This window comes from Colius striatus, chromosome 7 (assembly GCF_028858725.1).
Source record: "Colius striatus isolate bColStr4 chromosome 7, bColStr4.1.hap1, whole genome shotgun sequence".
Taxonomy (NCBI): Eukaryota; Metazoa; Chordata; class Aves; order Coliiformes; family Coliidae; genus Colius; species Colius striatus.
The window spans coordinates 29,795,965-29,823,484 of record NC_084765.1 but is presented as its reverse complement, the minus strand read 5'-3'; the positions used below and the strand labels follow the sequence as shown (position 1 = coordinate 29,823,484).

General features: G+C 57.6%; 1 protein-coding gene across 1 annotated transcript; it reads right to left on the bottom strand.

Annotated features, from left to right (window-relative positions):
* On the bottom strand, window positions 1-27,520 carry CSPG4 (chondroitin sulfate proteoglycan 4). The gene is made up of 10 exons (XM_061999913.1): window positions 27,314-27,520; window positions 14,283-14,446; window positions 9,697-13,278; window positions 8,928-9,404; window positions 8,289-8,465; window positions 4,726-4,924; window positions 4,395-4,529; window positions 4,071-4,225; window positions 3,078-3,261; window positions 1-2,691 (listed from the first exon to the last, which is right to left on the bottom strand). The coding sequence occupies exons 1-10, from the start codon at window positions 27,399-27,401 to the stop codon at window positions 785-787; spliced, it is 7,068 nt and encodes a 2,355-aa protein (XP_061855897.1). The 5' UTR covers window positions 27,402-27,520; the 3' UTR covers window positions 1-784.

Below are 27,520 nucleotides of genomic sequence, written 5' to 3'. Positions count from 1 at the left end.
TGCACCTCGCAAAAGGCACTTTATTCTGTTTACTTCTGCTGTGCTGGAGTATACAGTGGAAAACCATGCTGGCTCCAGTTCTCCGCTCTCCTCTCGGGTTTCATGCTGCCCAGGTGAGTGCCTGCAGTCCCTCCCACCGAGGGCATCCTACCTGTTGTGCAACCCCCCCACCCCGGGGCTTTGTGCAATCTGCTTTGTGAAACACACAGCAAGCACGCAGAGAAAGAGCCAGGCGGTGGTTTGGGTTTTTTCCAAGTGGGTGGGGACTCCTTAAATTCCCCTGGCATTGGCCACAGAGTTTTTTCCGAGCCTCTGCTCCAGTGTCTCAGCCTGCCTAGCCCTTGGGGATTTGGGCTGCTTCATCCCCAGCCTGACTCAGCTCAAGCCGCTCCTCATCCTCCCTCATGCGCAGAGAGAGCTGTGGCAAACGCCCCAGTGGAGATGCTCGTGATGGGGTCTGGTGCCATCAGGTCCCCTCCACTGAGTGTCCCAAGTGAGCAGCTGAAGACAGGGTTCCCCAGGGATGCCCAGGCGTTTCACCGGGCCCTTTTTTTTCTTTTTTCTTTTTTTTTACGCAGTGTCCCCCTCTCCTGCCCAAAGCCACCTGGAGATTGAGGCTCCCAGATGGGCCAGTCTGGCAGCCCCCCTATCTCCAGGGCCCCCCTGCATCTGTGGGATGCCAGCTCCCAGGGAGGAGGAGGAGGAGAGCTGTGAGGAGGTAGCCAGCAGTGCTCCAGGAGGGTCTGGACCCCCAGGTGGTCTTGTGCCCCCACACCTGAGCCCTTCACACCCAGTACTGGTTGTTTTTCAAGGTGGGGTTGGAAGTCCGGCAGTACTGGAGGAGCTCAGGGTCTGGCGGCGCCCCAGCCCCCATGCCTTGGGGCAGAGGACCTGTGCCCTTGCCCTCCAGGGCATTGACAGTCGTTAGGGGGATGCCTTGATTGGGGTCCGTCCTCCGGAAGGTCTCATGGTCTGGCACAGCCCCGTTCTTGGCCTTGGAGGAGGGGGTGCCCTGGACATGATGCTTCCCTGTCTTGTTGCGCTTGTGCAGGTAGAAGAGCAGAGGCAGGATGAGGGCCAGCAGGAGGAAGATGAGGCAGATGGGGATGATGATGCTGAACATGTTGGCCTCGATGAAGCTGAGGAAGGTGTCCCCCTCCTCTGGGCTGGGACTGGTTGCAGCACCGTGGCCCGGCCAGGCAGTGGGGTGCGTGCCCAGCTCACTGGCATTGGAGCTGCTGCGTGCCGTGCCCTGGGGCGAGGGTGCCAGAGGTGCCGTAAGCAGGGTGACACCGTACACTCTTGAGGCATTGTAGGGCTCAATGCTGTACCCCAGGGATGCCAGCGCTGGGGGCACGCCAGCGGCTGCCAGCTCAAAGACAAAGCTGTCGCTCTGCAGGGGCTGGTCAGTCTCCCCAGTGTCCAGCACCTCCAGCCCCACCAGCCCTTGCTCCAGCTCGCTCTGGCTGAAGGTCTCAATCGGGGTGCTGGGCTGTCCTGGGTCCCTGGAGACCCTCACGAGCCGGCTGGCATGGGGTGCCCTGCGGATCTTGAAGACTGGGATGCTCTTGGTGCGGTTGGCCAGCTCGCTGGCATCAAGGACACCAGTGTCCAGGAGGGCTGTGGTGCCCCTGGGCCACATACTGCCTGCCCGAGTCTTCACCAAGGCACGGACAGTCACGTTCACCACTCCAGTCCTGTTTGCTGCCTGCGACATGGCGAGGAACTGGAAGTCATCTTGAGGAGAAGTGAAGTTGGTGAAGGTGAACACAACCTCCCCACTGTCCAGCTGCTTCTGCGAGAAGCCCCGTGATGGCTTTTGGTTGACCTGCACTTGGCCAAACCTTGGGCCCTTGGTGATCCTGTACCGGGTATTGCCTACCCCGAGCTGTGCAGCTCCCAGGAGGTGACGGTGGGACATGGAAGCGCTGTTCAGGTCTTGAGGCACCTCCAGCAGCACTGGGCTCACCGCAGGCAGGACCTCGATCTCCAGGGTGGTCAGGGTGGGTGGGTGGTGGCCATCAGAGAGGCTCAGGGCTAAGGGCCCTGGGACACGGCTCCCGGTAGCAACGAACACCACGTGTCCTGCGTTTATATCTGCTTGGGTGAAGCGGTTGATGGACTCTTGTGGGTTGTGTGCATTGGCCAAGTGGCCAGCAAGGGGTCTCTGGAGCACGCTGTACACCAGCTCCTCTGGGGATCCCGATGGGTCTGCCACATCTAGGTACTCCTGAGACAAGGTCACCGTGGTGCCCGCTGGGACCTGCAGCACTTCTCGCCGCTTCACCACCTGCGGTGGCCCACTGCTGCTGCTGCTGCTGCTGCTGCTGCTGCTGGTCACCGTTATGTTGAAAGCTTCAGAGATGACCACCCCTTCCTGCGGAGGACGGATGGACTGCTGCATCCGGGGCTGGAGCCAAGCCTTAAATCTGAATTGGTCTTCAGAGATGCTGCCTCCACTGTGAGCATAGGCCAGGCGTCCTGTGGACAGGTCTGACTGCAGGAAGAATGGCCGTGACTGCTCCAGGGGCACACCGGACACTAAAAGCTGCCCATGAGCCGGCAGCCCTGTCACCAGGAAGACAATGTCATGGGCAGCCCTGTCAGGGAGTGGGATTTGGCTCAGGAGGTTGGAGGCATCCAGCACTGAGGTGCCAATCTCAGCACGTTGAGCCCTTGTGAGCTGGAGACCTGGGGAGAAAAAAAGAGGAAAGCTAAAAGTCTGTCATCTCTGGGAAGAGCCAGAATCTGCTGGAGAGGAGGCCCAGGAGAGAGCAAGGTATAGCAGGAAAAGGCAGATTGAAGAAAGAAATGGAGATGGATGAAAAGGCAACTGGGACGTATAAGTTTGATAACATGATAGAAGAAGGAGTTGTGCAGAGACCCAGCAAAAGGATGGATGCAGTTTTAGATGTTACTTGACATAATATCAAAGCTGGTTCTTGGGCTGTAGGAAATTGCACAGGAGTGTCTTCTTCAGACAAACAAGCTCTCCGGAGCACTCGGGGGGATTATGTGTGCTTTGGGAGGGCTTGTTAATCCCTCGCTTCTCTCCAGCTTCTCCTTTCCTTCTTTACCTGCATTTCTCCACAGCTGTGTCGAGCGCTGGGGGCACCTCGCCTCGAAGGAGATGAGCACGAGGAGGATGAAGGAGTCGGAGATGGTCATGGGAGCGACCAGGCGGAAGCGGATGGCATCTTGGGCCAGCCAGAAGGGCTGCTCTGGCATATCATGCTGGTAGAAAATCAACTCACTGTCCACCTAAAAATAGAAACCCCACCTCATTAAGCTCTGCTACATGGCAAAATAAATACCCATAGTAGGTGATACTGTGTGGGGGGTGGGGACATCTGTCTTGTGTCTGGTGTGACGGGCACTGTAGCACCAGGGGCGAATGCTGATGATGCCCTGCCAGAGCCAATGAGTGCACTCTGGGCTCTTGGCTCCAGGAAGGAGTCATGACATTGTAGCCACCATCAATGCCTCTCTGCCAGGATGTTTCTGCTCAACTATTGGGGAAACTGAGGCTCAGAAGAAGGGTTGAGGATGCTGAGCATCCACCAAGAGTTGTGCCAGGCTTCCTTTGATGGTGAGCACAGCATGCAGGAGCTTGCACTATGTGTGCTTCTGAGTGATGGTCAGAAATAAGCCCTTTGCCTTGCTCTGCACAAAGCCTGGGTCTGTGGGAGAAGGGTGGTAGCAGGGCTCTGCTCAGAGCAGGGATGAAAACATCATGCTTGGCTCTCTACTGAAGCAGCAGCCAGGGTATCTGGGTCTGTAGCAGTGAGGTAGCCTAAGAAAAGGGGATTATATGCCCCTGAGCCTTCCCCAGCACTAAGTCCAAGGCTGGTGGCCATGGTAAAGCCGGTGCTGTGGCGGCAGCTCATAATCCCTCTTAGCAGCCGTTGGCAGGACTGGGAAAGTCACAGTGTGGCTGCAGCCTTCTGCCAGGAATCAGGGGCCTCTGCCTGTGGGGACAGCGGGGAAGGGGCCAGGACCCCCAGGCTGCAGTGGGGCTGATGGAGGGCTATACCTTGGGATGCTGGGGGCTCGGGGAAGATGAAGCTCACCTGGGCTTGGGTGAAGTTCCTGATTTCCTCTCCCTGTAAGGTGCTGAGCCTGCCCAGGCGGGGGGCTTGCTCGATGCTGTAGTACAGGGCGGTGGAGCCAGCGGGGCTGTTGCTCACTGCCTGCAGGTTCTGGCTAGTGATGGGCTGGAGGGCACCTGGAAAACATGTCCAGTACGGACTTCAAGCTGTGGCCTCACCACTCACCTGCAGCCGCTGCCACAGGCATCTCCTGACAGAACCTGGGCTTGGGCAGGGAGTGGTGGAAGAGTCCAAGGGTTCCATTTGCCGTCAGACTGGGAGGACGAGGAACATGCTTGTACCCACCTGGGCAGACAGTGAGGCTCTGCTTCTTGGCCAGGCTGATGAAGGGCTCTCTCTGGGCTCTGATGAGGAAGAAGTGCCCAGGAGACAGATTCTCACCATCCCACAGGTCGAAGGCAAAGCCTCCATCCAAGGGCCCTGCGGAAAGCAGAGAGCTGGGTATTTACAGGGCGCAGGGGGGCTGCAGCACCCCATTAATGTGGCACGGTTTGGTACAGGGTGCTGTGTGATGGGGCTTGCATCTGCTTTGGTGGCACAGTGTTCCGCTCCAGCCGTGTCCCTTCCCTTGGGCTGGGGGTGATGCTGGGCCTGGGACACCTCAGCCTTGCCCTACCTTGGTGCGTGAAGAGGACGAGGCCGTTGTTGATCTGGGCCTGGGTAAACTGCCGCACCTCAGCACCAGGTGCTGACCTCAGCACAACCTTCCCGTTGGCTGGGGGCTGGATGGAGTAGGTCACCTCCTCTGCCGGGGAGTCCTCATCCTCAGCGCTCAGGACGTGGGGGCTGATGGCAGCCGTGGTGCCTTCCCGCAGCTGGGGAATAGGGAGAGGCTGTGACTCCCCTGTCTTACCCCCAGCACCCCTCTCCTCTTCCCCATTCTGCTCCAGACCCCGTCTCGGCTCAGCTCGCTCTGCTGGGTGCCCCAGCATGTCCTGGCCCAACACGGGTGCCTTGTCTGCATGCTGGGTGAAGCCTCCATCAACTGGCCCCCAGCCCCGCGGCACCCCACATCGCTGCCATGCTCATCACAATGTTCCATGTCACATCAGTGCAGAACGAGCGGGAAGGCCAGGGTGAGGGCTCACCCCTCTGTGCCTCAGTTTCCCCAAGCTCTGGAAATAGAGGAAAGGATGGTGCTGGCACAGTTTGTGGGTATGAGGCAGAGGCTGTGCCTTTGAGACACCTCTCCCCACTGCTCTGCAGGGGAAGGGCTGCCACCAGGGTCCCCGAGCCGTGAACTCACTCCTTGAGCTGCTGCTGTGTCCAAGACGACTACAGCCCCATTGCTTCCTGTCTGGGTGTTTCTCCCAGCTCAGGCTCCCGGCAAAGCATCTGTCCCACCACCCCCTCGAAAAGCTGCTGCCAGGCCACGACTGCCCCAAGAAAACGCTTCAGGAATGACAAGTATGTGACTGAGTTCAGGGCTACTGTGAAGCTTCCCAGGGCCGCTTCCCCTCCCACTCCCCCAGCCCCATCCTCCCGCACCCCAGGGACGCTGCCAGCCTAAATCCCTGCCATCTCCCCTCTCCAGCTGGAGGCAACAATTTTGCCTGCTCCTAACCCTGTATCATATCTCCATCTCAGCAGACCATGGGGATGAACCCTGAGCTGCCAGACAGGTTCTGCCCACACACTCCGGAGCTGCCTTTTGCCCTCAGGATGCCCCAAAATCCCGGGGTGCACGGGCTGACCCTTCCCGTGGCTCGTGCAGGGCAGAGGGGAGGGATGTGGCAGCTGCATGCCACGGCACTGGAAGTCTGGCCAGTGGCCTGCACACCCGCGGGGAAGCACGCAGGCGCTGGCGGGGCGGCTCAGCTGGCTGTGCCGCCTTACATCAGCTCCTTTCTGCTGTTTTCAGCTGGCCAAAACATCTCTTGAGTGGGTGTGTGTGCCGAGAGTGAAATGAAATCTCTCGGCAGTCCCTGCAGGATGGTTGTAAGACAGCTCGAAAACAGCTCTGGAGAGACGGGATGGGGGAAGCGCTGCTGGACATGCTGCTCCGCTGTGCAAGCACTGAGGTTTGCGGGCTGCTCCCTCTCCCCAGCACCCACAGCCAAGTCACTTAAACACTCACTGGAATTGTAATCATGCCCAAGGCTCGGTGCCAAAGAAAACTCCCCGTGGCCAAAGCCCTGAGAGGCGTTCGCAGGCACAGGGGACCCCAGGCATTGCTGCCCACTCGAGGTGGGCACATACAGTGACTGGAGTGGCTTTGCTTGCCACCAAGATCCCATGCTGCTGGAACTGATCTTCTTTGCCATGCTCCCCATCCTCTCTGAATTATTAAAGCCTTCCAGCTGGTTCCTGCTCTCACTTACTCAGCTTATTATGTTTGCTCAGCCTCCTTGTCGCCTTTGCTCTCTGGGAGAGCGTGCAGGGAGGTGGTGAAACTGCGCCGGGAGAGTGGCTGTGTGTTTCACTGCAGCAGAGGAAGCTCTCTCTTGCTGTCATCCAGCCATCCTTTCTCCTGCTGCAACCCAAAAATCTGTTCGGGGTGTATCTGCCTGGTCCTTTCCAGGGGCTCTGCTTCAGTGTCTGACCCCTGCCTGTCGTCTCCCCAGCCCTGTGTGGACTCTGCACCCTCGGCGCTGGCAGGCGCCAGCAGCACAGCTTTGTGCAATCTCTCTCCTGGACCTGGCCTGACCTTTAGACGCTGAAGTCATCTCTCTCCAGAGCACAAACACAGCAGGGCTGGGCCCCTCCTGAGCCCTGGATTGCTTTAGCATTGCTCCTGCTCAGAGTAAGGAGCCTTTCCCATCTCTGGAGCCCCTCCTGTGGGCAGCCAGGTGGCTGGGGATAACCCCCAGGGCCCGGCAGGCATCCCCATGGAAAGGTGGAGGGCATGCTGTCTTGGAGTTTATTTTGGGAGCTTTTCCTCTCTTTTCACCTTTATTAGCATGGTTGCTGAAAGGCAAGGACAGGCTTCCCTAAGTGGCTTCTGATCACTGGGCTAATGGGCTGGCTAAAGGCAGCAATGGAGGCTCCTCCTGCCCTTGCAGAGGCTCTGTGTGTCTGCCCAGACCTGAGCAGGAGTGCATGGCACCGGGCACAGAGCTGCCCACTCTGCCGACCCCTCGTCTCGGCTCACCCTGCCAGAGCCAGCCCTGTGCTCTGGAGTGGGGATGAGTGGCTGTGGTGGGCACAGCAGCTGAGAGGGTAATCTTTCTCTGTCTGGAGGGCAGGATTCTGGCACAGCTAGGGCAGATCCTGGAGGCACCAACACTACACTATACAAGGGATTTGCTGGGAAGAGGCTGAGCTTCCTGGGCTGGGGGTGTAAATACAGCAGTCCTGAGGTCAGCACTGGCTGTGGATGGGAGCATCCCTCAAACTTTGCTGGCAGCCTTGGCCCTTTTCCCTGCCTCTGTGTTGTGCCTGACCCTGGGCAGGGCAGTCTGTGCCATCTCACCCAGAACCCAGGCTCCTGGGCACCTTCCCAGTGCCACCATGATGATCCTGGTGTGATGATCTTGATGGAAGCAGCTGTCAGTCTGGACAGTCCTGGGATGGGTGAGGATAGCCTGGGAGGTAGGGGTGGGATGATCTTGCTGGGCTGGCACTCCTGCATGTTTTCTAATAATTTATTTGCTGCAGTTTGTCATTAGAGATCCTGAATGGGTCAGGGAGGTGTCTGAAACAGCAGGTGGGACTTCAGCAGCAAGCGGGATCTATTTCCTTCCGATTTTACTGAGCTGGGCATACGAAAAGCTACCTAAATAACTAAGGATTTCCACTTTGTGCTGATAAAACATGGGCAAGCTGCTCTTCCTCCTCCCAGGGATTACTCTGGGATGTGGGGAAGGGCGAGCAGAGGAGGTGAGGAGCTGCTGCCCCGCTGCCTGTCCGACCCCCTGCCTGCCCGCGTCTCTCCCTGCCTGTCCCCGCCTGCCCCCATCTCTCCCCTCCTCTTTCTCTCCCTCCCTCCCTCTCTCCGTGCCGCCGTGGCAGCCGGCCCCCGCCGAGCCCGTCGCTGCTGCGGGACGATGCTCCCATCTTGCGGCTGGTTTCGGCATCGGCAGCGGGGCGGGACGAGGTGGAAGGAGGCGGGGGAGTTGGGGCATGTGCAGCTCGGTCTCCGCCTCCTGCAGAGCCTCGCCCCGCCGGGAAGCCGCCTGGCTTCCCCGCAGCCCACCGCCTCCCGCGGCGCGCCCGGCCTCGCGGCGTCCCCGCGCCTACCTGCAGCCCGGCGTTGAGGCGCAGCCGGGGCCCCTTGGAGCTGCGGGGCAGGATGGTGATGAACAGGGTCCTGGGCTGGCTCTGCCGGTCCAGCTCGGAGGCGTTGGCCAGGAGGGTGAAGCTGTCGGCCAGGGCCCGGGGGCCGTCCTGCCTGTACTGGATCCGTTGCTCCTCCACCTGCGGGGCAGAGGCTGGGTGACCCTCTCGGTAGGACACGGGCCACCAGCCCCACTGGGCAGAGGACCTGTGCACCAGTCTGGGAAGAGGGAGCAAGCTGGCCGCCTGCCACTTGCCCAGAGGGCATCCCTGCAGGACGGATCCAGCACAGAGACAGAATGGGCTGCCTGTGGGAAGCAGACCCGGATCACAGCCCAGGGCTCGGCCTGCACCCACCCCCACCCTGTATTCTCAGGGACACCTGAACACACTTTGGGGATTGATGCATGCTATGTGCACAGGGCAAACCTACCACCCTGAACCTCTCCATCCCGAAGGCACATTAAACTCATGGAGAGAGGAGCCCTGCATCCCTCCCCAGCCTCCCAGTTGTTCTTCCCAACTCCTCTGGTAGGGGGGGCTGTTCCCCAAGCCACTGGGAAAGCAGCATGGTGGGCAAACAGGCACCCTTGGCTACTCTACCTCTCTCCAGGTGAAGCGGTGCAGCCCTCTCTCCTCAGGCTGCTCACTGCTCAGGAGGGTGCCGAACCGGGGAGGCTCGAGCACCTGGAACTCCACACCAAGAGCCGTGTAGTAGGTGTTGGGGATGTTGAGGATTCCCATGGAGAGGGCAGCAGAGCCACCTTCCGGCACTGAGACGTTGCGGACAGCCAGGGGGATGATGATGGGGAGCACGACCAGGCTCACCACCACCCCCTCCAGCGGCTCTGCACTGCTTGCCGTGATGTCCACAACAAACTGGTCACGTTCCTCCTCTGGCTTGGAGTGGAGGTAGAGGACTCTGCTGTTGCTGATGTCCTCCTGGGTGAAGGACTGGATGGGGTCCAGACTGGGTTGCTCAGAGTCTTGGTTGTGCTGGAGCATTGCCAAGAAGCCAGAGGCTGGGGGGCTGCTCACCAGGTAGACTATGTCTTGGGGAGGGATCTCCTCGTGAGTCACCTGGGAGTGAGGGGGAGACAAGGCATGAGTGGGGGCTGGTGCCTTCGAGGCTGGGCTGCCCCACAGCCCACTTCTGTGCAATCCCCTAAGGCTGTGCTGTAGGATTAACTTCAAGGGTCACATTTTTGCCAAGCCCATGCCTGAACCCCCTCCCGCTTCTGCCCCTGGGCAAAGCCTGATATGGGCATGAGTCCTTTGCTCTGGGAAAGTGGGAATACAGTTGAGTCCCACTGGTGGCTGTCCTGGTTTGGTGGCCAGGGAAATAATGCAGGCTAGAGAAGGGGATACTTACCAGTAAGTACTCCTCCTTGATCCCAGCTGCTTCCCCCTGGAAGACGTGGATCTCCTTGTGGTTGACTATGTGCAGAGGGCTGGGATGGGTGTCCAAAAACACGCTGATGGCCAGTGTGTCCTCCACCACCACCTCGTTTGCTTCTACAGTGAACTGCAGCTCATCCCGGGTGTTCCTGCTCCCATTGTGGTGGTACGAGATCTCTCCTGCTAGCAGGTCCCTCTGGGAGAAGGCTATGACTGGCTGCTCCCCTCTCAGCACGGTCCCCCACTTTGGGGGGGTTGTTATCAGGAACCGTATCTCTTCGTCTGACCTGATGTCCATGTTGGTCTCCAGGCTGAGGACGGAAGAGTCGATGCTCCCTCGGCTCCCTTGGTGGATGACTAGACCGGTGTTGTTGACTATTTTGATGTAGGGATCTGACGCCTGTACTTCCAGGAGGGCTGTGGTTTGGTGGAGGCCATCTGAGACCTGCAGCTGGATCCAGCCCCGGTCAGCCCCCGAATGGACAAAGAGGATCTTCTTCTTCCTTAAGTCATCCTGTGTGAACCGATAGACCTGGTGGCTTCTGTCATCGACAGACACGATGCTGCCAAACAGAATGTCCTTCCTTGCCAGCACCAGCTGTGTGTCGGAGAAGCCGGAGTCCTGGTCGGTGAAGGCGATGTCATCTGTCGTCAGCAGGTGCTGCCCATTGCGCACCACGTTGAAGACCTTGTTCACCACCTGGATCGGTGTGTGGTCATTGACGGGTTGGATGGAGACCCTGAAAACACCTCTCACCTCCTCAGCCTCGGGCTCAGCACTGCCCTCGCCCTGCCTGGTCGCTACGAAGGGGATGTCATCCTCCAGTGTCTCGGAGTCATCGTGCTGGTAGAGCAGCCGGCGGTGGAGGATGTCATCATTGGTGAACTCCGTGATCTCCTCTCTGGAAGCCCAGCCATGGGATGCGGCCCAGGCCAGCCTCCCGTGTGCTGGCCCCTCGATCACTTCATAGATGTAGTCCATGCTGTTCATGCTCTGTACAAACAAGTGGTCCTTGGAGATGACAGCTTGCCCCCCTTCCAGCACAGTCAGAAGGACGTTGGTCAGGGCTGGTGCATCGGGGTCCCCACCAATGCTGATGGTGTAGGTGTAGACAGGAGAGTGCTGCTCGCCAGCGCGGACACGAAACTGGAAGATGTCCTCAGCTTGCTGAGAGTTCCTGATGGTTGCACTGTAGCTCAGGTGGTTTCTTTGCAGGTCATCTTGGGTAAAGCCAAAGCCTTCGGTCAGCCTATTGCCAAGTAGCTCCAGGTTTCCCTTTTTGGGAGCCTGGATTATTACGTAGTGGAAGGGGACTGGGGCAGAGTCTGGATCTTCCAACATCGCCTCCAGCTCCTTACTGGTGATATTTCTGTGACGCTTGTTCTTCATCTGGAGTGGAACCATGGTCCTCATTTTAATGGTAGCTCTTTTAATCTGTATGAGAAAGGTGTTGTTTTGCAAGACCTTTTGCCCCACCTGAACTTTGAATCTCAGCTTCTCCACAATGTCTTCCAGATGGTGCTCTGAGTCTGTGCTAAAATACTGGATGCGCCCTTGCTCCAGGTCTTGCTGGTGGAAGGACTCGACTTTTTTCCATTCCCCTCCCATGCTCCCTTGCTTCTGGACCTCACCATACCTTAGAGGCTCTGTGAGGACATAGAGGATGGTGACCAGTTGTTTCACAGCGTTTGTCTCCACTGACAGGTTGGCCGTGGTAATGCGTGCGGCCTCGCCCTGGGAGATGGAGAGGCCAGTGTTGTTGTGCAGGCGGATGTCGGGGTCAATGGCGAGGATCCTCAGGGTGGCAATGGGGCTTGGGACTATGCCATCGCTCACCTGCAAGGTGAGCTGTAGGTTTGTCCCACTCTGGTGCACATAGACTACGTTGCCTGCTTCCAGGTCTCTGCAGGAGAACTCTTCAATGGGCACTCCTGGGTGAAAGTCATACTCCACATAACCCTCCTCCATCTGCTCACCACCATGCACTTGGAATTCGAGGTCATCACAGGATGTGTCATCATCTAGGACCTGCAGGATGTCCGAGGTCAGGTGTTTCCGTGTGTGTTTCAGAATTGTCATGTGGTTCCCGTGGGGAAAGATCACCTGTGGGGCATCATTGGTGGGGTTGATCATGATGGGTAGCAGGTACAGCTGCCCCTGCCGCAAGCACTCTGGGATGCCTTGCTGGGCAGTCACTGTCACCTCCAGCATCAGCTGGTCCATGGGCCCTTCAGAGCCATCGTGGACGTACCTGACTTTCCGATTCAGAATGTCCAACAAGGTGAACTTCCTTCTGCTCCTGGAGCCAGGAATGTCCAGCTCCAGCTGACCATGCCTTGGGTCGTTGGCGATGCTAAAGAGGATTTGGGACTGCCGGATGTTTGCAAGGCTCAAGTCTATGGTTGGCTGGGTGTGTTTCCACTCCAGATAGGCCATGCCTCCTTCAGAGACAATGAGAGGGCTGACATGTAGCAGCCTGCTGATGTTGGCAAAGGGGGGTGGGAAGCTGTTATCTGGCCGGCATGGTTCCACCACCAGACCTGGTGCTCCAGACCAGGCATCCGGAGGTGGGGAGGTGGGTGCCTCATCCTGCTCGTACCCTTCCTCATAGTCCCAGTAATGATCCTGCTTTCCACAGCCTGATGTGATGCCCTTCGTGACCACAGCATCTTGCAGACTCCTCCTCTGCATGTTTATACGCAGGTCCTCCAAGCAGCCAACAAACGAGTTGTTGGTCATGGTCCATACAGAGATGAAAGCAAGATGATGCTCCCTCAGCCTTTGCAAAGCTTTTTCATTCATACCTCCAATGAAGAGGTTTCCCTGAAGGTCCAGATAGTTGTTGATGCCCCGGTTGGATGTGGATGAAGCATAGTAGTCTATCAGTATCTCAAACTTGTGGACGTCTGTGTAGACTTTGACATAGTGCTGCTGCTCATCACTGATGAAGACATTGTTGTGCAGAACGATGATGCCGTTCCCCTTCTCAACAAACCCTCTCAGGCGCCCGTTGGAGATCTCCAGGTAGAAGAAGTCGTTCTCCAGTCCCGCATGGTAGATGAGGGGGGCCTGGGTGATGCTTGTCGTTATCACAAACTCGATGGTCGCTTTCTCCCTTGCCTCCCACGTGGGAAATGTGACATAGGAGTGTGGTCCCAGGAACCCGAAGGGGTCCTCGGGCTCTGCAGAGAACTGCGTGCTGCACCCTTCCTGGACCTGGTGGAAGATCTTGGAGCTGCCATCAGAGGACAGAGGGGAGAGGACATCCAGGCCATTGAATGTTACTAAGCGGAGGCAGCCTCTGAAGGGTAAGCTGGTCTCGGCAAGGTATGGCAGGTCAAGGCTGCCCGTCCCACCGGCATAGAGGCCATACTGGATGTCCAGCTCCCGTACAGGCCCTGCAATGTCCACGGAGCTGTTGAAGAGGCCATCAATGGTCAGTGTCATCCTGCCATCTTCCACCAGCAGCTCCACGTCGTGCACTGCCAGGTTATTGAGCTGCAGCTCTGCTGGGGACTGCAGTGTCACCTCCTCTGAGCCCAGCCGCAGCCTGGCCTGCAGGAAAGGACATGCAAAGTGCTCAGCTCAAGCAAGATGTTTTCTGCAGCACAGAAGACACCTTTCCATCTGCTCTGAAGTGTGGACTGTTCCCAGGGGCTCACAACTGTTTTGGTCCCTCTGTTTACTACTATTTTTCTTGCCCTCTTCCTCCTCTGTGTGTGTTCCTCCCTGTCTATACAGATACCCCTTGTGGGCATGCCTTCTATGTCCTGCTCTCTGAATTTCTCTCCTTTTTCACCCTTCCTCAGCAAACCCTAGTCTCAGGCTATTTCTCTGTAGTCCTCCATCTCCCTCCACAGAGGAGCTCTGCCAGATGTTGGCTCTTCTTTCCCTGCTCCCTCCTGTCTGCTGCCCTCCATCCCTGCAACCTGGGCTGCTTTCAGACTTGCCTTGGGAAGAGGCAGGGGAAACAGTAGGCCTTGCTCCCCACTGGCAGAAGCCTGGAGCCTGCCTAAGTAGAGGGTTAGCTGATGGGCCTGGAGACACATGGTCTGCATTAGGGAGACCTCTATCCGGCTGCTAACTTGCTCTCCTGCTTTGATTTTAGATGTGGTTGGTGGCCCAGACCAGGCTGCAGGAGATGCAGAACAAGTTTCTCAGATGCTCCCTACTCTTCTCCTTTGTGGAGGATGCCAACACCATAACCACAAGAGGGAATTTTATTCCTCTGTTCCCTTCCCATGTTCCAGCTGGGCTTGGCCTGTGGTAGGACAAGGACACTTCTTCTTTCTCTGGATCCTCTTGTCTCATCCCTTCTCTTCACTAACCCCTTGCACCCTGAGTGTGCGGTGCACCACTTCTGGTGCTGGTGTCTGTGTGTCTCCAGAATGTTCCCCAGCATCACCCCAGGAAGTGGGTGAGGAGCTTCCCAGCTGAGCTGTCCATGCTTGTGTCTGGCCCCATGGGCTGCCGCTTTCAGGTGCTGCCCCTTTGTCCTGGCACCAGATGAAGCTCTGACTCCCAGTCTCTAACTGGTGTGGGGATGCTGGGGCACTGACCTGCAGGCTGCCGGCTCGCAGCTGGAGCAGGAGGTGGTCAGGCTGGCCAGCAGCCAGGAAGAGCAGCCCATTCTCCTGGCTGGTGTACAGCTGTAGGCGGAGCTGCACCGTGGTCGAGGCATCTGCCAGTGGCATCTCCACATAGCCATCCCCGAAGAAAGAGGCTGTGGAGAAAAGGGAGAAAGTCAGGCAGGCAAAGACCTCCTGCAAGCACTCTCTGTGTGGAGGCTGTGAATCCAGAGTCTTTCAAACCCAGCCATCACTCCCTCCTCATTTGCCCTGGGACAAGGTTTTGGAGCCCAGCAGTTTGAAAAAACCCTCAGGAAGGGGTGTCTAGGGGCTGGGTGATGAGGCAGAGAGAGGATTTCTCCTTTCCCATGTAGCATTTAGAGGAACCTTCACCTTGTTACTTGGCCAGGGCAGATGCAGTCGTGCCTGTCCTCAGACCAAGATCCTGAGCCTTAGGACACAAACTGTTACCCTTCCTGCTTCTGCCAGAGGCATCTCCCTTTGGAGAGATATGCACCCTTCCAGCGGGGCTGTGTCATGCCTTGGCTTGATGCGCTGGCCCATGCCAGTCGCTGAGGAACAGGGAGATGCTGTGTAGGAGTCCTGGGGCTGCCACCAGCTCAGCCAGCACCGTCCTCTCCCTACTTCCCATCACTTTCTAACAGCTCTTCCTGTCATCCAAACATTGCTGGCGTTCTCCCCTTGAGGTGGCTGCTGGAGCAATAACTGCCTGTGCCTGCGATCCATATGTGGATGTGAGAACGTACGGAAACCTCTGCTCCAGCAGCACGCCTGGAGCTGCAGCTGGAGCACGGCCAGTACACATCAGCCTCCCAGGGACTCAGTGCAATGGCATGCGGGCATGAAATGACAGACTGTGTCACAGGGCACACATGGGAGAGGGCAGAATTAAAAGCACAGGGAGTGGCAAGGCTTAATTTTAGAGGGCTTACAGTTTTTAGCTGTCTCGAGGCAGGCGTGTGCATTGCATGGATGCACAGCCACCCCCCCCGAGAAGCCCGTGGCAAAGTTAACTCTGTGCTTGCAAGGGCGAAGGATAAACATTCAAGCCCTGCAAGTTGTGTATGTTTGGGAAGGATATGTCAGAGGGGTGAATGAGCACATTTTCAGTCCATATGTAGTCATGACCTGCTCTGCTCGAGTGTATATGTGCAGAGTGTTTCTGCTGTACATCACTACTGCACTTCTTGTCATCAAATCCACACAGCTGCAGACCTGCACTTGGGTTTAGGGTCCCACATGCAGTTTGCTGAGGTGCCATGGGGCAATGAGGACGAAGCTTTGGCTTCTTTAAGGGGCCCAGCCTGGATCCTGCTCTCTTTTGGAGGAGACAGGGATGCAGGTTGGGTGCTGGGGTGAAACCAGCCTCCTGCATGGTGAAGTTTGGGTGTAAACACACCTGTGTGCGCTCTCACAGCTGCTTCCCCAGATGCATTTTCCTATTGCCCACATTTCTGTGGGCAACTGTGGCTGACTGGGGTGGGAATGGGCAGCAAATTGGGCAGGCTCAACGTGCTCCAGCAGGCATGGGATGGTGTGGCAAGTGAAAAGCAGACACAGTCCCAGAGGGTTTGGAACGTGTCCATTGTTAGAGGCAATGGTGAGGTTTGAGGCAGGGGAAGAGTTGGAACACTCTGCTTTGGCTTACTGCAATTTTTTCCAAGCTGAGCTCTGTGGTGCACTGTGTAGGGGTTGCTCTTCTGAGTCCTTCAGCAATAGAGACCTCCCTGCTCAGTACACTTTGAAAAACCATTTCCTGTGGCTGGCAGCAGAGGAAGTGCCCCTGCTTTCTCCTAGGGTCTGAGAATAAGGTGAGTGTTGCAAGGGCTGTCACCACACCCACACTGGGCAGGGAAGAGACGGCAGCATGGAAATATCACGCTGTTGCTTTAAGAGCAGCCCTTTGCTCAGCCCAGGGCCGGGCTGCTAGCATCCCTTACTCAAACCTGCTCATTTCCTGGCCCTCATGAGTGCCACTGGCATGGGGTTCTTTGGCTTTCTTGTCCTCTTCGGCCCAGCCAGTGACTCAGAGGAGCGTTGCTATTCCTTGCAGGGCAGTGAAGGGCTCTGTCCTCTCCTGACCTGTTCCCTGCTTCCAGCAGTCCTTGCAAAACCAGCCATCCCCCCAGGTACCTTGCTCGGTGGCCAGAGGTGGTGGGTGCAGTGTCAGGTGCTACCTGGGGCTCTGGGTGCCACCTTACCCTGTGTTTGGTGTGCAGGAGCAATGTGGCACATTGCAAAGGGGAATTTTTCTCTCCCCGCTTTGGCAGACAGAGGTGGCTGTGCTCGGGCCCCGGCGAGGCGTGTACATGTGCATGCAATAGACTGTAGTCCCTGGAGACATCATGTACATCATGTGCTGGCTCCCATCGAGGTTCCCTCGTGTGTGCTCTGTGCTCCAGCTCCCACCAGGGATTTTGCTACATTTTGGATTTGTGGCTCCCCTAATCCCAAAAATGTGCTTGTCAGATGAGCACTGAGTGACTGCTCTCGAGGGGAGGGAAACCCACCAGCAGCAGCTGTTCCAGCACAGGGGCTCAGCCACATCTCACTGTGGGTGCTGGGGATCGTGTTTTGGGACTGCAGGAGCCAGGCCAGCACAGCCAGCTTGTTTTCCAGCCTGACAAGGGGCAGCAGCTCCATCAGCCAGCACATTATGTCTTGCCTCCATTCTCCAGAAGCTGCCAGAGATGTTTTTCTTCTCTTTCTCTTGTAAAATAGTACTAAGAAAGTTACCAAAACCGTGGATGCCCAGCGTAGCTGTGCTGTTTGCTGGGGGAGGGGGCAGGGACCCTTGCCTGGCTCCAGGCAGTGCTGGGATTTTTCTCTGGCAGCAGATCCATGTGAGTTACTGCTGTTTGTCTTCCCGAATTCCTGCTTTATTTCAGAGCCACTATCCTCCTCTGCTCAGCATCCTGACCAGGTTGCAAAAGCTGCTTGACCTGTGGCATTTCTCTTTCATAAGAGACTGGCAGTTTTTCACCTCCTCGCTTCTTCCTTGCCCTCCACATTGCAGAAGATGCAGAAAACATGGCTTGCTGTTTTGTTGTTTCTTTTCCAAATGCATTTCACCCTGGAGGAGTCTGTGTGGCACAGGGTGCACCATCCCAGTCCATTGCTAGGTTGGCAGCTCCAATTTGGACATGCACGGAGAGAGCAGAGACCTCTCTGGACCCCTAGCCCTATCTGTGGGCTGGCTGCAGCTGAGCATCCTGGGATGGCCTTGTGCAGATGTACTCCTGTGACCCAAAAGCACCTTTCTCAGGTGATCTAAGGGTGCCACAGTCACGCCAAGGGTGTGTGGATCCCTGGATGGGGATGCACAACCTGGCCCTTCCTGCCCTGTCATAGGGAGCAGCAGGCCTCCATCTCCTGGCTGTGGGTTGGAGTGGGCACCTTGGCCATCCTGTGCACCCTGGCTAGAAATAATTGACATTTCCAGCTTGCCATGTCCTGCAGGAAATGGCTGCCCCTGCCTTGCCAGGCCCATAGAAAGGCGTGGATGAGGCAAGAGGGGCCTCTGTCACAGTTTCCGAGCAGCAGGCCAGCAGCCAGCAGATTATAGCCTGCAGTGTCATCTGAGTTTTTGGTTTTGGTTTTTTTTTTCTTTTTTTTCCTTTTCATTGAAAAAAAAAATAAGGGGATGAGCCAAAAGCTCTGAGCAAAGGGCTGTGAGCGAGGCCCCAGGCATCCTCAGCTCCTCCTGGGGCCAGCAAACAAGAGGGCTCTGTGGGAGCCGGCGCTGCCCCAGCACCCGTCCCAGCTGCCGGCCACGTGCCGCAGCCAGGACGCCTTGGCCCTCTCCTCCAGCTCCTTCAGCTGAAAATACGGCAGCTTTGAGCTCTCCAATAGCTGGTTTTTGGTGTTCAGGGAGTTTTGTGGCACCACTGCCCAGGAGCAAGCAAGATCCAGCAGAGCCCAGGGCTGGGGAGCACCATGGAGGGGCAGGAATCCCTGTCAGCCTGGGGGGCTCTGGGTTGGAGGGCTGTCAGGCCTGTTCTAGGGCTCAGTGGGGCTGGTTTGGGCTCATCCTCTGTGTTTTAACATCTCAGTACACAAACTTCTCCCACGTCCTCCCCAGCACGTAGGAGGATGGAGGAGCCAACTCCCAGCACAGGCGAGGGAAAGTGCTCACAAAGCTCAGCGTAAGGGTTTGCAGAGCCAGCTGGCGCTGAGCATGAGGGCACTTCAGAGCAGGGAGATGTCTCCTGGGTGTGCTGGGGGAAGCGTGGGCTGCTGGATGGATCTTCCCCACCTGCGGGCTCCTCTCTAGGCTCAGGGCATCCCCAGCCCATGGCTGGCTGGCTGTGTGTTGGGGTGTGCATAAGGAGGTTCACTGGTGCATGGAAGACACAAGTGAGTCCCAGGGCGGCTGCAGAGACCCCCCGTCGCTCTACCTGGAGGAGGATGCTGAGGCTGAGGAGGAAGGAAGGAGCAAACTCTGCGTGGGGAAAGGGGGCACAGTGCTGGGGACAGGCTGGCTGCCCAACAAGGCTTCATTCAGGCTGTGGTGGGGGGCAGAATGGGGGCCTGGGCTGGTGGCCTGTGTTTGCAGGGAGGGGTCTGGAATTCATTAAAGCAGTACTTTAATTACTAGAGCGCTGGCACCCGCTTGCACACACACACATACACACACGTGTACTCCCCCTGAAAAGGCTCTCTGTGTTCACAGCCACTTCCCACCCAAGCCACACGCGTTTGGGGATGGTGCAAAAACAGCCGGACAGTGAAGACTCCTTGTTGGCCGAACAGCCCTGGGTTTGAGCGGCCTCTGGTGCAGCCCAGCCCTCTGGCTGCCCTCCTTCCTGCCCGCCAGCCCATGCCAACAAGCAGCCCCTGTGTCGGCAGTGTGCCTGGTGCTGCTGAGCCCCCTCGCATGGGGTGCTGCCGGGATGCCCCACAGCCAGCCTGCTGCATTCCTCCTCCACAGCGTCAGAACACTTGTTTTGAAGCCCTCTGAGTTGTTTGGGCTTAGGGTTTGTTTTGAGGTTTTTTACATTTTAATGACTTTATAAGGCAGTGAGCTCGCCCATCGCCAGCCGTGCTGCACTGCACCCACCCTCTGTGCAAACACCGGAGGGGCTGCGGGATGCAAACACTGGAAGGGCTGGGCTGGGGATGCTGCCCGGCTGCCTGAAGCCCTCCTAGGTCCCCCCGCAGCATGTGTGTCAGCGTGTGGTCCCCGCTGCCAGCACAAGCAGGGTGGGCAGGACCAGCCCTCCTGACTCCACCGTGGCTGGCTCTGGGATGCCCGATGGGACCCGCAGCCCCAGTTGCATCCCAGGCAGTGGCAGGCTCGGGCTGTGCCCCCACCCCGCACAGGGCGGAGGGGCCCGGGGAGGAAAGGAGCCGCTGGGCTTTCTGAGAAAGGCTTCATTATATTACACATTCCCTTGGTTTTACGGCGTGGTTTTATTTATGGCTGGGGAAGGAAATGAGCAGCTTGCAAGGCAGGCTAAGGCAAACACAGCCGCTGCGGAGCCCTCGGCTTTGGCTGGGGCTTTGCTGGGAGCAGGGGGTGCCAGGGGGGCGTGTGCCAGGGGAGCCGCTGCCTTCAGGGATGCTCAGAGACCCGAGCGGGTGCCTGGGTGCAGCAGGAGGGCTCCACAGCAAAATGGAGATGGGTCACACGGGAGCTCATCTTGGGATGCAGCGATGGCATCCGAGCCCCACGGGGACCTGGGGGACATCCCGTGGTCGCCCTTGTGCTGACAGGACGTTCCACAGGCAGCCCAGGGCTGCCTCCAGGATGGGCTCAGGTGTTCTGGACAGGGCAGACCCAACCCAGCAAATGGCTTCAAAGCCTCTCCCTGCTCTCCTGCTCTTGGAGTTCAGCCTCCACTTTTATAGAGCGAGGTGTTATCGGCACGGATCCATCCCCAGGCTGATAGCTCCAAGTGCAGAGAAGGCCTTTTTCTCCTTATCCCGGCTTTTGTCCGCCGTGGCTGCAGCCAGCTCTTGCAGCTCCCGCACCCCGAGCCAGGATTGTGCGTGCTTCTCAAACGCCGATTATGGGAAGGAGAGCTCTGGTTCTGGGCTGCCTGCCTCCACCTGGCCCACCCCCGCAGCAGGGTCCCCGCGGCCGGCGCTTTCCAGGAGCTTGCTGGAAAGCTGCTCCCGGGAAACCGCCGGCGGGGCCGCGGCCGATCACCCTCCCAGGGCTGTTGACCGCCAGGCGCTCGCCAGAAGTGCCCAAAGCCCTTGTTCTGGGCGCGGGAGGGAAGCCCTTGGCTGGGGTGCTCTGCTTCGCCCCCGTCCCGTCCCGCTGGCCCCCGCCTCCTGAAGCAGATCATCCCCCCCACCTCTGACTGCTCTGCGCTGCTTTGAAACGCTCTGCCTGTGTTTATTAATTCAGTTCCTCTCCTCGTTCCCTGGCCAGCTGCTCTCCCGCTCGCCTTCCTCTGGCCCTTGCCTGACAGCTCTGAGAAAAAAACAGAGCCGTTTTGCAGCCCACGGACTTTGGGGTTTGGGGAAAGCAAGCCCCTTGCTAGTTCTGTGCTGCCTGGGAAGGAAGCTGGCCGTATCACCCTGTGCCTTGCCAGCCTGTCCCCGCTGCCTACCTAGAGCGTGTGCCTGCTCCTGCGGGCCTTTCCTGTCCTTATGAAGCAGCATGCAGGAGCTGCTATAGCTAGAGGCCATCAAGTGGGGTCCAGGGAGCTTGGCTGAAACTCTGAAGCTCCAGCCCTCGCTTATCCAGCGTGGTTTTACGATGATTCAAACAGCCCTAAAGCTGATGGTATTTCCTGCGTTCTCCTACTCGGCCAGACACAGAGGGGAGGGCAAGGAGCTGATGGCTGGCACTGCTGCACCTCAGCTGTGTCCCCCTTATACAGGTCACAGTGCTCTTACGAAGAGGTGTGCGGGGGGCATCCCCAGGGCAAGCACCTCCGAAGCCTGGTATGAGCCAGAGCAGGAATGGAGAGCTTTTGATGACATGGAGCCTAATGACACCGAGGGGACCGAGCTGGAAGCAGTGGTTGGAGTTTTTGCCCTGGGAAGTAAAGCAGGGTAAGAAAGTGGGAGGATTTGGGGAAGTGAGAGGCTCAATGAGGCTTTTGTGCCGTCCCCTGCAGCGTGACTCAGGCTCACTCAGGCTCCCGCTGCCAGAAGTTGGCCTGGAAACATTGTATCAGCCCTGGAGGACGTGGTTTCCAAACCATCCCAAGTCGGGTTCTGTTCTATTTTTTCTTCTTCTCTTTCTTCCTTTCTTTTCCCTTCTCCCGAGCTGTCTGCCCCTCTCACGCGGGCTGGCGGGCTCTCCAGCTCCACCCTGCACACCCCGGCCCTGCTCCCACGGCTTTCCCTGCCGGGCTCTGCGCAGCTGCTTCCCACCCGGTGAGGGAAGGGTCGTGGGGCTGTGAGGGGGACCCAGTGACACATGGGGCACAATCCTGGCCAGCCCAGTGCTGCAGGAGCAGGGTCACCTTGGGGGAAGCTAGGGCTGCAGCTGAGCACTTGGGGTGCTCAATCCCACCTACAGATCCCTGAATCCCAACCCTGCCTGCCCAACAGAGCCTGTGCACGTTCCCCAGCCCGGCCCCAGCGCTGGTGTGGGGAAGAAGCCTTCCTGGGAATGGCAGAGAATGGCCAGGGGATGCTCCCAGGCATCCCTGGGGCGGCAGAATGTTACTGGAGAGATCCTCGCTGCCGTCAACAAACAGCACAGCCACGCTGGAGAGGGGCCCAGATGTTCCCCAGCCTCCCTCCTGTCAAATGGCTCTTCAAGTGCCAAGATGGAGCGGGGAGTTTTTGAACAAAGTTGGGGGAAGGGGGCAAAGCACAAGCAGGAGCTGTGCACAGAGGGAGATGCTGAAGTTCTGCCAGGAGCTACCTGATGACTTCAATTTCAGCATCCAGGAAGGGGGTTTTTACAGAGTGGAAAGGCAAAGTGAGGGTATATTTTTCTCATCTGGGGTTGACATGCTAAATTGTCTGCTGTGCAGTTCTAACTACAAAGAAAATGAGCATTTTCTTTTTTCCCCGGCTCTAGAGCTGAAATCTCTCCTCTCCTCTCCTCTCCTCTCCTCTCCTCTCCTCTCCTCTCCTCTCCTCTCCTCTCCTCTCCTCTCCTCTCCTGCTTCACTCCCCATTCTTTTGAAGTTCTCCCTATCTCCTTGCCCTGCCTCCCCCTCCCCACCCCTGTTATGCCCCTGGCTTTTCCATCTATGAGAAACAAGCAGCGGGATGATGTTTATAGAGAAAATAAAAGCCTGCTCTATTTGTAGTGTGGGGAGAACGTATAGCTGGTCGCGTGGGGCTGTAGGGGTGTGGAAGCGGGTGCACACATCCCCTCCCAGGGCTGTGGGGCAGGACAGGAGGCTTTTCTCAGGCACATCTACCTCGGGCCAGAACTTTTGTCTCTCCTCCCTCGCTCCCAGAGGAAATGACCCCAGTGAGCCCAGAAATTTCTGTGGGATAGGATGCAGGAAACCTTGAAGCCTGACTGAAGCCCAGCCAAAAGCTGGGAAAGAGAATGGGAAATTCCTCCTGACCTCCCCTTTGCTTCCTGCTTGTGCACTGGGGGTGCTTATGGCATGATAACAGATGGTGAGCACCCTTTAACATGCCCAGGGATGGCACCACAAGCAGCTGGGGACTCTGACCCCAAACCTCCTCTCACTCGTTCACCTTCCCCCTGCCCACTCATAGCCAGGAGAAAAACAACCACCAGAAAGCCAAGATATGGGCAAAAGAAGCAGGAGGGATTCACACGGCCATGCCGAGCTGACTCACAGCCCAGGACGGCTTCTAGAGCAGCCAGTGAGTCACGGTGGTGGATGAATGTGACTTTTCTCTCTCCTTGGCCCGGAGGCACATGATGGGACTGGCCACTTCCAAAATGTGCTGTTTGCCCCATGACTTTTTCTGCTCTCGCCGATGTTTGGCAGTTCCCTCCCTTCCCTGGGATGCATTCTGTCTGCTACTGTTTGTCCGTCTGTCAGGCAGCCAAGAGTGGCCGTTGGGAGCAGGGCAGCTCCCGGAGGGATTGCCCAGAGTGATGCACCACTGGCACAGGCAACACTTCCGGGGAGGAAGGATGGAAAATGGGAATTCATCACCCTCTCAGATCATGGGCATGGAGCATAAACATCACCCCACCTCACTGCCGCTTGGGAGGCGGATGCTCAGAGGCCCTATTTGGTCTGTCCTGAGGATAAGTGGCAGCTAACGAGCGACAAGCCGGGCGGCAAACCTGCATCCTCCCCATCCCAGCGTCGGTAAGAGCTGCAGCAGTCCCACTCCTCCAGTTTTAAGCCTGGGTTTGTAGAATCCAGAGATGCCTTGGCTCTGGGCTCTGCTTTGCAAAACAGTCCTTGGCTTTGGAAGAGGGCAAAGCACGTTCTCTGGTTGGGACAAATTAACAAAATGCCTCGGGTCTGTGTGCAGGCTTCACAAATAAAATGAGCATCACGCGGTAACGTCCCCTCCCAGCATGGTGGCTCAGAGAGAATGCTTGTAGCACAGTTCTCTTGTTATCATTTTTTCTGTTACATTTACCCTAGAAAAACTCTACAGGGCATCCCATCCATGTGCAGTGTGGCAATGGGCAAGCAAGCACTGGTCACAACGGAGGTGGCTCAGGAGAGGGCTGGTTTGGAGCAAGGAGTGTCTGCTGGGCACCCTCCTCGCTCCGTGTCTCTGGGAGGCTTGGAGACTGAGGGTGGTGAAGGGGCTGACTGCAAACTAGCACTACCTGCTAGGATGGCTTGGGCTCGTGGAAATGGACTGGAACACCTATGCTGCAGCTGGGAAGTGTACAGGTCAGAGCTGAGGAGTTTCTAGGACTTTCCCAGCTGAAGGCTACTGCTCGGGAAGGTTGGTTGCCCAAAAAGGACACAAACCGGAGCCTGGCTCCTCCAGGCACCTGGAAAGGGCCGAGGGAGCAGCCCTTGGGAGCTGAGGCTGGGCTGAGCCAACGCCTGTTGTGAACAGTCTGTGCTTTGAGCTTTATTTAGGCACCCAGACAGCATTACTCTGACGCCTCTCAAGTCCTGTTACTGTCCAGCTTCAACCTGATGTTAGTTCCTCTGGGTGAGCTTAACCCTGTCCTGCGATCTTGGAGGAATGTGCTTATTATATATTTGCCCACAGCCCTCTGTTGCTAAATATAAGAGTGAGACGAGAATATTCCTCCCTGATTCCCACGATACCAGTTTCTCCCCCCTTTTCAGTCTTTTTCCTGTTCTTTCCCATCAGCTGGAAACTTTTCCAGCTGCTTGGAGCTATGACCTCAAAACATGTGGCTCCTTCACAAAAAAAGAAGGTTTGAATAAATCGGTTGGATTTCCAAAAGTGGAGGAGAGGAACAGCTGAGGCGTCTCCCCAGAGCTGATGGCCCCTGGTAAGGCAGGAGGAGTCCTGCCTGGGTATCCTGGGACAGATGCTGTTCCCTGCCCATGGGCAAGTACCTGCACCAGGCAGCCAGGGGTAGTCTGGAGTCACACTCGCCTCCCTGAGACCCCCATCACTGCTGCTAGGGGTTCACCCAAGACTCGGGGATCACATTTTTGGCATCCCCTTGCTGGAAGATCGGGATGAACACTGCTCAGAGGGACCCCATGCATCTGTTTCCTTCTTTTCTCCGCATTCCTCCTCACTACAAACCCTCAGTGAGAGGGTTTTAGGGGAAGGGGGAGCTCAGCCTGTGGGTGACCTCTCTGGGAACCAGAGGAGAGCTTACTAGAGCTTCACACTCAGATGTCAAAAGGACAAGTTTTATGAGTGTTTTTTCCTTTTGATATAATCTTGTATTTGTTGATGTGCAGGGTGACTCTTTCCTTTTTGGGCTGGACAGAAAGCTTGGGCCCCTGAACTTGGGCTTGGAGGCAAGGCAAAACACAGGCATTTCCCCTAAACACACATCTGTGCCCAGCCCTGGGCCTGGTGCTGCTAATGGCTGCTATGGCTCTCCCTGACGGGGATGGAGGAATGTCCCAGGGCACAGGCACTGGTGGTCTCAGCAGGAATGCTCCTGAGGGGAGAGTGCTTGTAGGAAGCTGGTGGCCAGACCCTGGCACATCTGCTCTGGCCAAGTGCAGAAATAGTCCACATCATCAGAAAACGGGTGTAGAACCCTTTTCCTTTTGCAGTCTCTGGATCTGTGCCAGGTGGATGCCCATTGATCTCTAGAGCTGTGCCTTGGCCCCAGGTGGTGTCACCTCAAGGGAATCTGGCAGGTGCCAGTGAAAGCCACATGCTGGTTTTTGGGGTTGCTCCAGCCCATTCACCATGAAAGAGCTCGGGAGTGCCAGGATAGCCCTAGGAGTCATCCTGGACACCCAAGTGGGCAATGGTTCTGCGTGGTGAAAGCCCTGTCTAGCATGGAAAGGTCAGGGCTGGAAGGAAGAAGACCACTTTGTTCATTAACAAAAGGGATATTTTTTTCCACTCAGCTTGCCAGGCAGCCTCGTATTTTGGTGTATGGAAAAAACACAAGGAACAAGGCTGGAGGGGAGGAGAGGCGCGTGTCCCAGAGGCCACCTGCTCGCTGGGGAGGGAGCAGGGTCAACAAAGGACCTGCAGGGACCTTGCAAGTGCTGAAGACCATGAGGCTGGGCTCTGGTATTGTCCTTATCCTCCTCCTCACACAGATATAGGCTTGGAAGCAGAAGATGCTTGGAGAGCAGAAGACCAGAGATGGTCAGTGATTCCTTTGGAAACTGCTTGGGCCAGACTCCTGCCCCACTGCTGATCAGGGCCCTAGTGCTCAGGGGGAGGTTTGGGGAAGGAGAACTGCCCAGTAACATGTCATATTGGTTTTGAGGTGAGTTAGGAAAAAAAACCCACAACCTTTCAAATTCCCTTCATTTCAGAAGCTGCAGATGCCTGGGTGGGTTAGACCCTGAGCGCAGCATGGAGGGTCATGCCAAGGCACAGACCTGTCCCGAGCAGGATGAGGCCCATGTCCAGACCTACAGAGCCTGCTGAGGCTCGGGCCATTGTAGGCACAACACTCCAGAGCGGGAGAGCGAGCAGGAGGCACAGGGAGGAGGCGCAGGGTGGGACTGGGGCTGTGGGATGGCCGTGGGGATGCTGAGGCAGGGCACACCACCGTGCCAAGAGTTGTGTGGTCAAACCTGGCCACTTCTTGGAGAAAATGGGATAAAATCCCCTGCTCTGCTGCTCACTCAGCCTGAGGCCTGTAGTAACCCTTCTGTGCAGCTTTGTCCCAGCCCAGCAGCCAGCAGCCCTGGCCCTTCTTGCTGCCTGGGGCTGGCCCATCCTATGGCACTGTGGGTACTGTTGTTGGCGGAGACCCTCAGGCCTGGATGGTCTCTGGTGCCCTGTTACCTGGGGGGTGACCCTGCACCCCCCAGGGCTGTGCTGGCAGGAGAGGTGAGCCCCTTGCCCCATGTATGCAGCCACCCCACAGCCACGGGACAGACAGATTGAGCAGAGCCAGGAGGTGACACAAATGCTGTCCAGCTCCATCCTTCCCACCCGCACCGTCCAAGCCCCTGCTCCTCACATAACACAGGTTGCCCTCCCAGGCAGCTACTGTGGACAGGACAAACCAGGATAGGGAGGGCTGACTGTCTCTGCCAGGGCTGCACAATGTGCCCGTGCCCCATGTCTGTGGCACAGAGCTTTGGCAGAGCAGGGAAGGTGCATTTCTCTCAGGGGCTGCCCATGGCACAGACCAAAGCCCTGTGGCTCCTCTGTGAGTACGTGGAGTGAGCCCCATCCCACCCGGCACTACGTTTGTGTGCATCAGACACAGCCAGGGTACCCAGCACCCTGAGGCGGGTGAGCCGCCTCACTTCTTCCCCCCAGCATTCCCCACAGGGCAGCCTGGCCCAGACACCCTGGCCGAACCAGGCAGCTGCCTCTCCGTGCTCCTGCCAGCTTGGCAGCAGACCCTCAACTCAGGGATGGACAGCCCTCACCCACGGGTGCTTGCGCCCCATCCCTCCCAGCCCTCCTGCACACAGGAGCCCAGCTGTGTCCCCTGGGTTTCCTGGCACTCCGTCCCTTGGGCAGGCTGGTGGGAGAGGGCTTACCTCCGGCCGGGGGTCCCGCGCAGAGGGGCTGGGGCTGGTAGGCCAGCAGCAGCAGCAGCAGCATGGCAATGCCACCTCGGGCACCCATGGTGTCGGCCGGGGCTGGAGCAGCGGCGGGGGCTCGGCACAGCCTCCGCCAGCGCCTGCTTCCAGCCAGGGCTGCTACTACTATATTTAATAAAGCGGAGCGAGGGAGGGAGGGACCAG

Excerpts from the sequence above, each read along its gene's own strand:
- CSPG4 (XM_061999913.1), bottom strand. The coding sequence starts at position 27,401 with ATGGGTGCCCGAGGTGGCATTGCCATGCTGCTGCTGCTGCTGCTGGCC. Across the intron at positions 4,925-8,288 it reads GCCTCAACGCCGGGCTGCAG|CTGCGGGAAGGCACCACGGC; the intron begins GTAGGCGCGGGG and ends CCTATTCCCCAG. Across the intron at positions 4,226-4,394 it reads GAGCCTCACTGTCTGCCCAG|GTGCCCTCCAGCCCATCACT; the intron begins GTGGGTACAAGC and ends CATGTTTTCCAG.